Source organism: Cyprinus carpio, chromosome A18 (genome assembly GCF_018340385.1).
Source record: "Cyprinus carpio isolate SPL01 chromosome A18, ASM1834038v1, whole genome shotgun sequence".
Lineage (NCBI taxonomy): Eukaryota > Metazoa > Chordata > Actinopteri > Cypriniformes > Cyprinidae > Cyprinus > Cyprinus carpio.
In genome coordinates, this window is record NC_056589.1 from 27,063,662 (window position 1) to 27,077,760 (window position 14,099).

Genomic DNA, 14,099 nt, shown 5'->3' on the forward strand with positions numbered 1-14,099 from the left:
CAATGACTCTAGTGATAACTATAGCGTTAACTATAATGATGACTGTAATGATAATTCTAATGATAATTATAACGATAACTATAGCGTTAATTGTAACGATAACTGTGATGACTGTAATGATAATTATAGTGATAATTATAACGATAACTATAGTGTTAACTGTAACGATAACCGTGATGACTGTAATGATAATTATAGTGATAATTATAACGATAACTATAGCGTTAACTGTAACGATAACTGTGATGACTGTAATGATAATTATAACGATAACTATAGCGTTAACTGTAACGATAACCGTGATGACTGTAATGATAATTATAACGATAACTATAGCGTTAACTGTAACGATAACCGTGATGACTGTAATGATAATTATAACGATAACTATAGCGTTAACTGTAACGATAACTGTGATGACTGTAATGATAATTATAACGATAACTATATCGTTAACTGTAACGATAACTGTGATGACTGTAATGATAATTATAACGATTACTATAGCGTTAACTGTAACGATAACTGTGATGACTGTAATGATAATTATAACGATAACTATAGCGTTAACTGTAACGATAACCGTGATAACTGTAATGATAATTATAGTGATAATTATAACGATAACTATAGCGTTAACTGTAACGATAACTGTGATGACTGTAATGATAATTATAACGATAACTATAGCGTTAACTGTAACGATAACCGTGATAACTGTAATGATAATTATAGTGATAATTATAACGATAACTATAGCGTTAACTGTAACGATAACTGTGATGACTGTAATGATAATTATAATGATAACTATAGCGTTAACTGTAACAATAACTGTGATGACTGTAATGATAATTATAGTGATAATTATAACGATAACTATAGCGTTAACTGTAACGATAACCGTGATGACTGTAAAGATAATTATAGTGATAATTATAACGATAACTATAGCGTTAACTGTAACGATAACTGTGATGACTGTAATGATAATTATAGTGATAATTATAACGATAACTATAGCGTTAACTGTAACGATAACTGTGATGACTGTAATGATAATTATAACGATAACTATAGCGTTAACTGTTACGATAACCGTGATGACTGTAATGATAATTATAGTGATAATTATAACGATAACTATAGCGTTAACTGTAACGATAACCGTGATGACTGTAATGATAATTATAGTGATAATTATAACGATAACTATAGCGTTAACTGTAACGATAACCGTGATGACTGTAATGATAATTATAGTGATAATTATAACGATAACTAGCATTAACTGTAACGATAACTGTGATGACTGTAATGATAATTATAGTGATAATTATAACGATAACTATAGCGTTAACTGTAACGATAACTGTGATGACTGTAATGATAATTATAGTGATAATTATAACGATAACTACAGGCGTTAACTGTAACGATAACTGTGATGACTGTAATGATAATTATAAGTTATAACGATAACTATATCTGATAACTGTGATATAACTGTGATGACTGTAATGATAATTATAGTGATAATTATAACGATAACTATAGCGTTAACTGTAACGATAACTGTGATGACTGTAATGATAATTATAACGATAACTATATCTTTAAATATAATGATAACTGTGATGACTGAAATGATAATTATAGTGATAATTATAACGATAACTATAGCGTTAACTGTAACGATAACTGTGATGACTGTAATATAATTATAGTGATAATTATAACGATAACTATAGCGTTAACTGTAACGATAACTGTGATGACTGTAATGATAATTATAACGATAACTATATCTTTAAATATAATGATAACTGTGATGACTGTAATGATAACTGTGATGACTGAAATGATAATTATAGTGATAATTATAACGATAACTATAGCGTTAACTGTAACGATAACTGTGATGACTGTAATATAATTATAGTGATAATTATAACGATAACTATAGCGTTAACTGTAACGATAACTGTGATGACTGTAATATAATTATAGTGATAATTATAACGATAACTATAGCGTTAACTATAACGATAACTGTAATGATAACTGTGATGACTGTAATGATAATTTAATGATAACTATAATGATTACTATAGCGTTAACTATGACGATAACTGTGATACTATAGCGATAATAATAGTGTAACTAAAATGATAGCTAACAATTACTATAGCAATAATTATAACAATAAAGGAGAACTGTATCGGTAACTATAACAATAAAGAGTGAGTGATAACGAGTGATAATGATAACTATGATAATTATAACAATAGCTATGATAACTATAACCACAACTACAGCAATAACAATAACAAATGTAGTGATAATGATAGCTATATTAGCATCCACACAAACTGTTTATACTAAGCATGCTGCAGTTTTGTCGTCTGCTGCTTTAAATGTTCGAGCTCTTAAAAATCTGATGAATTCTGATTGGCTGTCAATGTTTTTGATCATTCGTCAGCTGGAGACAAAAAGCTCTTAAAGTGATTCCAACAATATTGTTCTGCAGTTGTTATAGTTGTGGTTTGGACTTTGCTATTTCAGGGTGGCTGTGGGTCCTTAAAATGTCTTAAATTCAGATTCATTGGGTCTTAAATATTTTTGGTCACATTGCCGCAAAAATTTCTCCAGGTTTGGTCTTTAATTTCACATAAGATGGTATTAAAAAAGGTCTTAAATCTGTAGACACCCTGTATTTTCACTAGAGCGATTATTAAAACATTATAGTTATTGTTCTTGGTGTGAATGGCACTTAAATTGGTAAAACCTAAAGTGGTTGAAGCTGTCCGACCAAAGATTTATTTATTTTTTGCTTTTGCTGGTAAAACGATTTAACCTTGTAAAGCATCTATAGTGTTCAGCAAACACACTGTCACTGGTGATTGGGTAAGCGGTGCCGATAACATATGCTGTGTGTGTTTCAGATAACCGTCAGGGCTTCTGCTTCCTGGAGGTCCTGCAGACCATGTGTCAGATGAGTTCCAGCAGTCGCGTCAGCGTCAGGAAGTCCGAGTGCTGTTGTGACGGGGGCCGCGGCTGGGGGCCCAACTGTGAGCTCTGTCCGCTGCCCGGGACCACGCAGTACAAGAAGATGTGCCCGCTGGGCCCCGGATACACCACCGACGGCCAGGGTAACACCAGCGGCTCGCGTGTTTGTGCTGCTGAGTGTGTGTTTGTGTGTGGATCTGAGGATGATCTGTGTGTGCTCTGCAGATATCGACGAGTGTAAGGTGATGGGCAATCTGTGTAAGAACGGACAGTGTCTGAACACGTTGGGCTCCTTCAGCTGCGTCTGTAAACCAGGATACACCACTGACATCAGAGGCACGCAGTGTGTGGGTGAGTCTCACACTCACAGACATGTTTTTGACTCACAGCTCGAGATATTTCTGAGATCTCTTCTGAAACTCTAGAGGACTGATAACTACAACAAATACAATAAATATAGCGATAACTATAACGATAACTACAGCGATAACTATATTGATAACTTATAACTATAACCATGGCTATAAATGATAACTATAGTGAAAGCGATAACTATAATAACTATAGCAAAAAAAGATAGCTACAACAATAACTATAATAAATATAGCGATATCTATAACTATAACCATAACTACAGCAATAGCTATAACAATAACTACAGCGATAACTATATTGATAACTTATAACTATAACCATGACTATAAATGATAACTATAGTGAAAGCGATAACTATAATAACTATAGCAAAAAAAAAAAAGATAACTACAACAATAACTATAATAAATATAGCGATATCTATAACTATAACCATAACTACAGCAATAGCTATAACAATAACTAGAGTGATAACTAATAATCATAACAATGACTAAAAACGATAACTATAGTATTAACGATAACTATGGTAACTACAATGATAACAATAACAATAAATATCGCGATAACTATAACCGTAACTACAGCAATAGTTGTAGTGATTACAGCAATGACTAATAACTATAACCGTCACTATAAAGATAACTTTAGTGATAACGATAACTATAACAATAAATATAGCGATAACTATGATAACAATAACAGTAACTATAACTATGAGAACTATGACAATAAATATAGCAATAACTATAAATATAACATTGACTACAGCAGTAAATATAACGAAAAATATAATAAAAATATAATAACTGATAACTATAACTATGACTATAATAATAATTATAGCGATAACTATATTGATAACTAAAACGAGAACTATAATGATATAAATAGCAATGACTATGATAAACTATAACGATATAACGATATAACTATAACTACAGCTATAACTATACTGAAGACTGGAACCATGACTATAACGAGAATTATAATGATGACTATAGCGATAACTGTAACAACAAATATAGAGATAACTATAATGATAACTATGATAAACTATGACTATAATGATATAACTATAACTACATCAGCCACTATGGCGATAATTGTAACCATGACTATATGAGAATAATAACAATTACTATAGTGATAACTATAACAACAAATACAGTGATATTCATAACTATAGCGAAAAATGATAACTGTGATAATTAGAATGATAACTATAGCCATAGATATAACCATAACAATAACTCTCAAAACAAATGTTTGTTTCACTGTATCACTGAGGTCGACTCATAGACTTCAATTGTTTTTCTGTCAGGTTAATGATAACCTTAATGATATTTTCTAAGCCTTAACCTGACCTCTGACCCCTAAACATAACCATCACAGAAACCTGTCCAAATACTAGATTTAAATACAAATATGAGGAGCATTTTAACTAGTAAGGATACATTAAATAATATGTCATGAGATTTCACTGTTAGTGAGTAGATTTGGCTAAACCTGAGCGTGTGTGTGTGTGTGTGTGTGTATGTGTGTGTGTGTGTGTGTGTGTATGTGTATGTGTGTGTGTGTAGATGTGGACGAGTGTGTTCAGGCTCCTAAACCCTGTAACTTCATCTGTAAGAACACCGATGGTGGATATCTGTGCTCCTGCCCGCGAGGATACGTGCTGCAGGACGATGCCAAGACACACACGGGTAAAACACACACACACACACACACACACACACACACACACACACACCACACACACACACACACACACACAGACAGACAGAGAGCGGTTAGTGAGTCTAGACTAAATCTGACTTCCTCCTGCCCCAGATAAGATATAAACACACACAAACACACGTCTGATTAAACACACATCACATTAACCACACACGGCTCATTATTTACACCGGTGCAGCACTACGCCTACAGTCTCAGAGCTCAGGTTCACCGGCAGGACAGAGTGCACATGTGTGTGTGTGTGTGTTCTGACTCTGTGTCTCTCCAGATCTGGATGAATGCGCCACCAAACAACACAACTGTCAGTTCCTGTGTGTCAACACCATCGGAGGATTCACCTGCAAATGCCCACCAGGATTCACACAACACCACACGGCCTGCATCGGTGAGAACACACACACTCACTCACTCACACACACACACATCGCAGAGAAAACATGCTGAATGCAGATAGTCATGTGTAGTTGGACTAGTAAACACACTTGCCGTATACCCGGAGTGTTAATGCTGTCATTTATGTAAACTAGTAGTTTATGTTTGCTACGTTATCTAAAAGCCCTGTCAGAAATTAGGAAGAAAAACACTGGCATTTTGTTGGAATTAGTTGTAATACTCTTTGATATGTGTTTAGGTTATTATTTATTCTCAAGAGAATTTTATTACATTTTTTTTAATCATTTTTTAAAAATATTTTTTCAGTTGTACTTATTTTATTAATATTGTGTATATATATTCCTTCACGTTTTAAATTTTATTTTGTTTTTGTAGTTTGTAAGCCCCTGTTATATTGTTGACTGTAATTTGAAAGCCATCTTGTTGTAATGTGATGTTATTTTAGTATCATTGCCATTATAGTTTTTATAAATATTTTTAATTCATTTTTTATTTTTAGATTTTTTATTTCAAATTTAGTTGAAAGTTTAATTAATTTGTTGTCTTTGTGATTTTTAGTAGTTTTTTTAAAAGTCTGTATAGTTTTTATTCTTATTTCAGTTTTAGTTATAGTACTTCAAGTTAACTAAATGAAAATAAGATGTTGCCTTTGCAACTAGCCACAATAAATCTGTTTTATATTTAATTTTATTTCAGTTAACTCTTTATTTTATTTTTTTAAAGTATCAAAAATGTTTTTTATGGTTTTAATTTATTTAAGATAATTACCCTGGTTATATATATAACAAAAAATGATTTTAGCTGTTTCATGTCACGTTGGAAATTCAGTTCAGTTTATTTCAGTGTCTCCTGAATGAATACCGTGGTATGTGTCCAAATAGCCTGGTACTGTGCACTAGTCTTGAGCAGATGTTGTGGAAGACGCTCTGATGATGTCACGTCTGCAGCTCCAGGCGTCTGGTGCCACGGTGACCCAGCTGTCAGTTGTTATGGGATGTACCTGTTCTGTTGCCGTGGTTACAGCAGCTGGTGTTTAGATGAGATGCATTAGCTGAAGTAAACAGCTGTAAAACACAAAACCAGCACTGTGTCCTCAAGCACTTCCCTTTTCTGTCCTGACTCTGATATCATGATCAGCATTCATAGTTCATAGAGTGATGAAAGGTGTGTGTGTGGCAGATAATAACGAGTGCACCACTGAACCGGGTCTCTGCGGTCCGAACGGAGTGTGTCAGAACAGCCCCGGCAGCTTCAACTGTGAGTGTCAGAGAGGATTCTCCCTCGACCCCAACGGACAGCACTGTGAAGGTACACGTACACACACACATCCACACATATGCACACACACATCAGAAGGTCTCACTAATATGGCATGTGTGTGTGTATGTGTCAGACATGGACGAGTGTGTGGGGAATCATCGCTGTCAGCACGGCTGTCAGAATCTGGTGGGCGGCTACAGATGCAGCTGTCCACAGGGATACCTGCAGCACTACCAGTGGAACCAGTGCGTCGGTGAGACACCTTCACCTGTCTGTCTCTCTGACTGTCCATCTATCTGTATTTCTATCTGTCCATCTGTCTCTCCATCTATCTGTCCATCCGACTGTCCACCTGTCTGTCTATCTGTCCGTCCATCTGTCTGTATTTCTATCTGTCTATCTATCTGTCTATCTGTCCATCCGACTGTCCACCTGTCTGTCTATCTGTCCGTCCATCTGTCTGTATTTCTATCTGTCTATCTGTCCATCCGACTGTCCACCTGTCTGTCTATCTGTCCGTCCATCTATCTATATTTCTATCTGTCCATCTGTCTATCTGTCCATCCAACTGTCCACCTGTCTGTCTATCTGTCCGTCCATCTGTCTGTATTTCTATGTCTATCTGTCCATCCGACTGTCCACCTGTCTGTCTATCTGTCCATCCATCTGTCTGTATTTCTATCTGTCCATCTATCTGTCCATCCGACTGTCCACCTGTCTGTCTATCTGTCCGTCCATCTGTCTGTATTTCTATCTGTCTATCTGTCCATCCTACTGTCCACCTGTCTGTCTATCTGTCCGTCCATCTATCTATATTTCTATCTGTCCATCTGTCTATCTGTCCATCCAACTGTCCACCTGTCTGTCTATCTGTCTATCTGTCCGTCCATCTGTCTGTATTTCTATCTGTCCATCTGTCTCTGTCTATCTGTCCATCTCTCCATCTGTCCATCCGACTGTCCATCTGTCTGCCCATCTATCTGTATTTCTGTCTGTCCATCTGTCTGTCCGACTGTCCATCTGTCCATGTCTATATGTTTGTCTGATTTGATTTGAATTGAATTACAAGTTTTCAATTCAATTACAGCTATTGATCTTGGGATTTAAGAATCAATATCGGTTCCTCAAAATAAGAATAGATTCAAACATGAACTCGAGACTGTCATCCCAGTCTGTGTGTGTGAGGTTAGTGTTTCCCATCATCCTTCGTGGGGGTCTGTCGGTCTGTGACTGGACGCTCGGCTCTTCTCATGCTGATTGAAGTCTCCTGATCTTTGGTGTGAATCCAGCTGGTCCTCGTGCTCCTGTAGACACTGTGTCTGCTCACTGAGAGACTGAGAGGGTGTGAATGTAGGTCAGTGGAGCGGCGCTGTGGGAACCGGCCTGACCTTTGACCCCGTGTGTGTCTGTGTGTCCAGATGAGAACGAGTGCCAGAACAGTCAGATATGCGGCGGCGCCTCGTGTCACAACACGCTGGGCAGTTTCCGCTGTCTGTGTCCGACGGGCTTCGCCTTCGAGCAGATGACGGGCGGCTGTCAGGACGTCAACGAGTGCAGCTCGTCACAGAACCCCTGCAGCTTCGGCTGCTCCAACACCGACGGAGGATACCTGTGCGGCTGCCCACCTGGATACCTGCGCGCTGGACAGGGGTCAGACTCTCTCTCTCTCACACACACACACACACACACACACACACACACTCTCACACACAGACAGACATGCACAGACACACTAACACACTCACACACACTCTCACACACACACACACACACACACACGCACACGCACACTCTCACTCACACACACACACAATAAAATATAAATACTAATTCAAAATCAAAAAACTTAAAAATGAGAAATGACAAGTAACTGAAATAAGTTTAATATGAAGTACTAAAATTGATAAAACTACTACACATTATTAAAAATGAAATAAAAGAAATATAACATACGCAAAATGAATAAAAACTATGAAAGCACAAAACAAAATTATTTATAATTAAATAAAATGAGAATTGTTGCCTTGAACATGAAAAGCAAATAACACAATTACTTGAAAACTAAAAATATGAAAAAAATGAATTAAAAATATTACTAAATACTATTACTAAATGTAAATAGAACTAAAACACATGACATGACACATACCTTGTTCTTGTTGTTAACTTAAAGTAAAAATATTATAAATTGTTTTAGGCAATTGAAATAAAATATTAGATTAAAAGGTCAAATTTAATTTTTTTTAAATGTTACTATGGCATCAAACTAAATAAGTACTAAAAACGAAACAAAAAAAAGGTTTTTGGTAAATTAAATAAAAATAACTAAAATAAAATATTAAATGAGAAACTCAAATGTAAAAAAAACTTGAAAATTATTAAAGTTGCCTTTGCAACAAACTGAAAAAAAAAAGTTTAATTTGAATAAAATTAATTAAAAAATAAAATTAAAATGAAGCAAAATAGAAATATATGTATAAAAAACAAATAAAAATGTCAAAGGCAAATAAATTTGTCAAAAAATTTAAATAACATTAAAATAAACTGCAAATATAATAAATATTTTATATTATAATATCATAAATACTGTAATAGTATATAAATAATACTAAAAAGAGCACAACATACACCAGAACACGTGTGTAGCGTGAATCTCTAGCCTTTATAAGCACATTTATCAGTAGATGCACATCTGTATTCAGCTGATTCTGTTGTTCTGTGGTGTGTGTGTGTGTGTGTGTGTGTGTGTGTGTGTGTGTGTGTGTGTGTGTGTGTGTCTCAGGCACTGTCTGTCCGGCGCAGGGCTGTCGTCCGGTGGATCTCCTCTGACTCCCGCCGCTGATGGAGATGAGAACGCTCTCTCTCCTGAGGCCTGCTACGAGTGTAAGATCAACGGCTATCCGAAGAAGGGCCGTAAACGCAGGAACGTCAACGGAACCGAGGAGCTGCAGGTGATCCAGCGCTCACTGAGACGCTTCTGAGCTCTTATAACCTGTGTGTGATATAAACACACAACACGTGAAGCACATGATCACATGGTCAGTGAGAGCCGCTCATGGTGGGTCACGTCTACAAGACTACATAATTACCCAGAAACCTAAGCAGCGATGAGGACATTTGACACAGATGTCTCAGTCTGTCGTATCTTAACAAACCATAACTCGAGACAAGCACACTGATGTAGAAAATGACCTTTAAACCCCAAATGAGTGACGTACAGTCAGAAATGATCAAGCTTCTCTCTTTCTGCTGCTCAGACACAGAGATGATTGAACACAATGCACTTTGAAGATGAGAGACTGTTCAGAGCGCAATGCTCGCAACAGCAGGGTTGTGGGTTCGAGTCCCAGCGACTGCATTAGACGGGTTAGATGAACTCATCTGCCAAATACATGAATAAAATTATGTGATTTATCAATTATAAAACAGTAGGAGCAGAATGATCTGACATTTTTTTTTTTTACATTCCTGGAATCACAGAATAAATCAACACTCCCAGCTTTCTGTCAGTAAAAAAAGTTCGAAATCAAGCAGCTTTGTTATAACTACTGCAGAAATAATGAAAATATCTGAATTCTCTAGTGTTTGGAGATGAAGCTCCCCCTGATGGTGTGTGTGTGTGTGTGTGTGTGTGTGTGTGTGCAGAACGATCTGGACTGGGTCAGTCTGGCCAGTGTAGACGTGGACCACACGCTGCAGCTGCGTCTGAACATCAGCACACTGAAGAGCAAAGACCACATCATCGACTTCCAGCCGGCGCTGTCCACGCTCGCTAACCACGTGCGCTACGCTATCGACTACGGCAACGACGACGGTCTGTTCCGCATGAACCAGAAGGACGGCGTCAGCTACCTGCACATATCCAAGAAGAAAGCTCTCCAGCCGGGAGTGTATTATATACAGATCCGCAGCGTGCCGCTGACCGGCAGCAGAGAGCCCACGGGCGAGCCACACACCGAATAACACAGCGGAAAACCATAAAACACTCTGCACATGAGCGTCCAGATCGTCCTGCACTGATGGACACACGGACAGAGCCTCGCCCAAAGAGCAGCACGCACCGCATCATACGCTCGCATACCATATAACACACTCCCACCGCCGCGGAGGAACGGACGGGAGGGTCGCGCCGCGCTCAGTCTGTCGTATCTTACCGGTGCTAGTCACGTGAGCGCGTAGATTCATGCACTGTAATAACCGACCCACGCCGTCCACGGCTGCCCGACGCTAGCCTTTCTGTTCTCTGCAGCTATGCTAACAGGGTTTCTGCTGCTCTTATCAAGGTCAGTTAAGAGCAAGTAAAGAAATAAATCCAGTGGAACACAATATCTGTGTCCCTGCAGCACAAAACTGGGGGATATTTGTAGCAATAGACAACAATACATTGTATGGGTCAAAATGATACATTTTTCATTTATGCCAAAAATCATTAGGATATTAAGTAAAGATCATGTTCCATGAAGATATTTTGAATCGTAAATATATCAAAACTTAATTTTTGATTAGTAATATGCATTGCTAAGAACTTATTTTGAACAACTTTAAAGATGATTTTCTCAAAGATTATTATAAAGATTTTTTTGCACCCTCAGATTCCAGATTTTCAAATAGTTGTATCTCAGACAAATATTGTCCTCCTAACAAACCACACATCAATGGAGAGATTATTTATTCAGCTTTCAGATGATGCATAAATCTCAATTTTACAAAAACTGACCCTTATGACTGGTCAGTGTGGTCTCTAAATGTAAATACGTCAAAGTTTGAAAATACAAATCCAACAGATCTCTTACTTTTTAATTCATTTAACAAAACAAACAGCTTATGGTTTGATTATCTCTACTCATAAACACCAAAATATGAAAGTTTTACTGTATCACACTGCAAAAAAAGAGCTGTTCTTCTTCAGTATTTCCATCTTGTTTTCCAGAGCAAATGTCTGAAGATTCTTAAATCAACATTTACTGGATGGAGTAATCACACTTTGTTTTCACGTAACTAGTAACGTTATGCATAACTTTTAAATTTACAAGAAAATATCTTGCAAGTTACTGTATTTCCTCATGTATTGACTGACAGCTCCGTCTCGTTTTCCTTCAGCATGAGGATTATTAAAGTCATTTTTAGTGTGAAAGTGCCTTTAAACTTGCTAATTTTAGTTTTTTTTTTTTATTAAAAATTAATACAGCCAGCTCAGGTGACAAAATGTAACACAAAAGTAACATAATGCAGTACTTTCCATAAAAAGATTCCAGTAAATGTGAGAAAGTTCAGAAATACTAAGGAAGATATTCTCTTTTTTTTTGCTGTGCATGCAGCACTTATAAGACTTTCTCCAATTTTAGACTTTTTTTAGGCCTCAAGTTGTGTGTGAGAGCGAATGCAGACCTTTTTAAGACCCGCAGAAACCTGTCCATGTAATTTAAGTGTGTCTATACTGTAACCGTGTCACTTTTTTACTCGCGAACGCATTTGTAAACTAGAGGACCCCTGGAACGAGGGGTTTGTAATGGTGCTTCTTATAATGACCAACTACTTGTAAACTGTGTTTCTGTGACTCGATCATATGCACTGAGGTCTGACGGCCACACACACCTCCACACACACACCTGTGGCCTCCGCCGCCTCCGCCGTCTGTACGACCACGTTCTGTTCGGCTTAGATGTACATTCACAATAAAAACATATTTTTGGTTGTACGGGCGACTCGAGCGCTGGCCTTCTTTCAGAGCGACCTCTGAACTCCATCAGCTCTCAGAATCACTCGGTCCTCACTCGGTTCCTCAGAAAACGATGATCCGAAATGGACAACACTGACATCGTACCATAATACTGCTGTTTTACAGTACTGTGGTCCTCTTTAACCCTGTAAAGCCTGACATATCCAATCCAATCCTTTTTTAAAGTGGAACAGTTAATTGAAACTTTAGACGAAATATATTACACAAAAGACGAAAGTTTGCATATGTTTTTTTTGTTGAGTATGGTGTTTGATCCATCAGACTTTTATGGTTCATATAGTCTGATACAGTGAGAATATGGAGGAAAAAACAGCTCAGTTTTATTCAGAGACTGAGCAAAAATATGCAATTTGGTGCAGATGCTGATATTTATATGATCAAATTCTGATGCTTGTGATGTAAATCAATGAGATGTTTATAACAGTACAGCAGATACTTACATAAAATGATCTAAATATCAGCCTTGGCTCTATCTCTGCAGTAATGTGTCTCAGTGAGATGAGATGTAAATGATCCAAACATATAATGCAGTGATTGAGAGATGAAGAAATAAAGGCTCCTCAGAAGATGTGAGATGTTCTGGAGGCTTGTGAAGATCATTCCTCCGCTGAGGAACAGTGAAAGTAAAGCTTCTGGAAACAAACGCTCCTCAAAAGATCCTGATGATCAGATTTGAGACTCTAAAACATGATTGATGGAGAATCAAGTAAAGCTGAGCTGCTTCAGTCCAGTAAGAGTTCATCTGGAGATATTACTGCAGTTATTCTGACCTTTACTTGATCAAAATCACTCAAGATCTGACACCAGAAGCAGGAGATTGTGACGTTTAACAGCAAAGACATTCATGATCAATTAAAGCTGCAAGCAGTGTTGAAAGGGCCCTCGCACCCGGAGCCACTTTCACCCAGTGGCTTTAGGAAAACAGTGAACGGTGAGAAAATTAAAAATAACTGAGTTCCTGTATGGTTTCAGATTTTGCTCCAAGAGACTTTTTTGTAGGTATTGGTGTGTTACGTGTGTGTACCGAATTTCGAAGACGTACGTGAAACGTAGCGCGAGGTGCACTTCGCTGAAAGCGTATAGGAGGCGCCATCGAGCCATTTTGCCACGCCCACTTCTGAAACCCATATCAGACATAAACGTTCGCCACATCTGGCGCGTGCGCAGTTTCATGAGTTTTCGAGCATGTTTAGGCCCTCAACACTGTAATGTAATTTCCATTACTATGGTCTATTCAGCACAGTACTATAGTATTACCATCTGATATAACTGCAGGACGTTTTTATTTAAGATAAAGAAAGATATCTTGTGTATTTAACCTGAAAATCTCACTGAATTTTGTTGCGAGTCTGTGAATGATGCAAAGGGTTATATAAGGGTTCATCTTTGAGCTTTAGTTCGAGACTGCGTGTGTTTTTATTAAGTGTCCTGTAGCGCCACCCAGCGGCTCCTGAGCGACATTCACTTCCACATTTCACTGCAGTTCTTTAACTCTTGTGCTGATGAAAATCCTGTACTCAAATCTGTGTTTCTGATCAAAAATGATGAGCATTTTAAAACAAAATGTCTCATTACGCTCCGT

The 14,099-nt window shown here is 37.3% G+C and overlaps 1 protein-coding gene across 1 annotated transcript in view; it reads left to right on the plus strand.

Moving 5' to 3' along the window:
- The window catches only part of LOC109065748 (fibrillin-1-like), a 74,615-nt gene extending 63,875 nt beyond the window's left edge, over window positions 1–10,740 (plus strand). Inside the window, 9 exon segments of the mRNA XM_042775836.1 lie at window positions 2,946–3,152; window positions 3,235–3,360; window positions 4,968–5,090; window positions 5,393–5,509; window positions 6,697–6,825; window positions 6,911–7,030; window positions 8,196–8,427; window positions 9,560–9,728; window positions 10,423–10,740. Coding sequence (XP_042631770.1) covers window positions 2,946–3,152; window positions 3,235–3,360; window positions 4,968–5,090; window positions 5,393–5,509; window positions 6,697–6,825; window positions 6,911–7,030; window positions 8,196–8,427; window positions 9,560–9,728; window positions 10,423–10,740 — 1,541 coding nt within the window.
- Window positions 10,741–14,099: the final 3,359 nt, after the last annotated feature.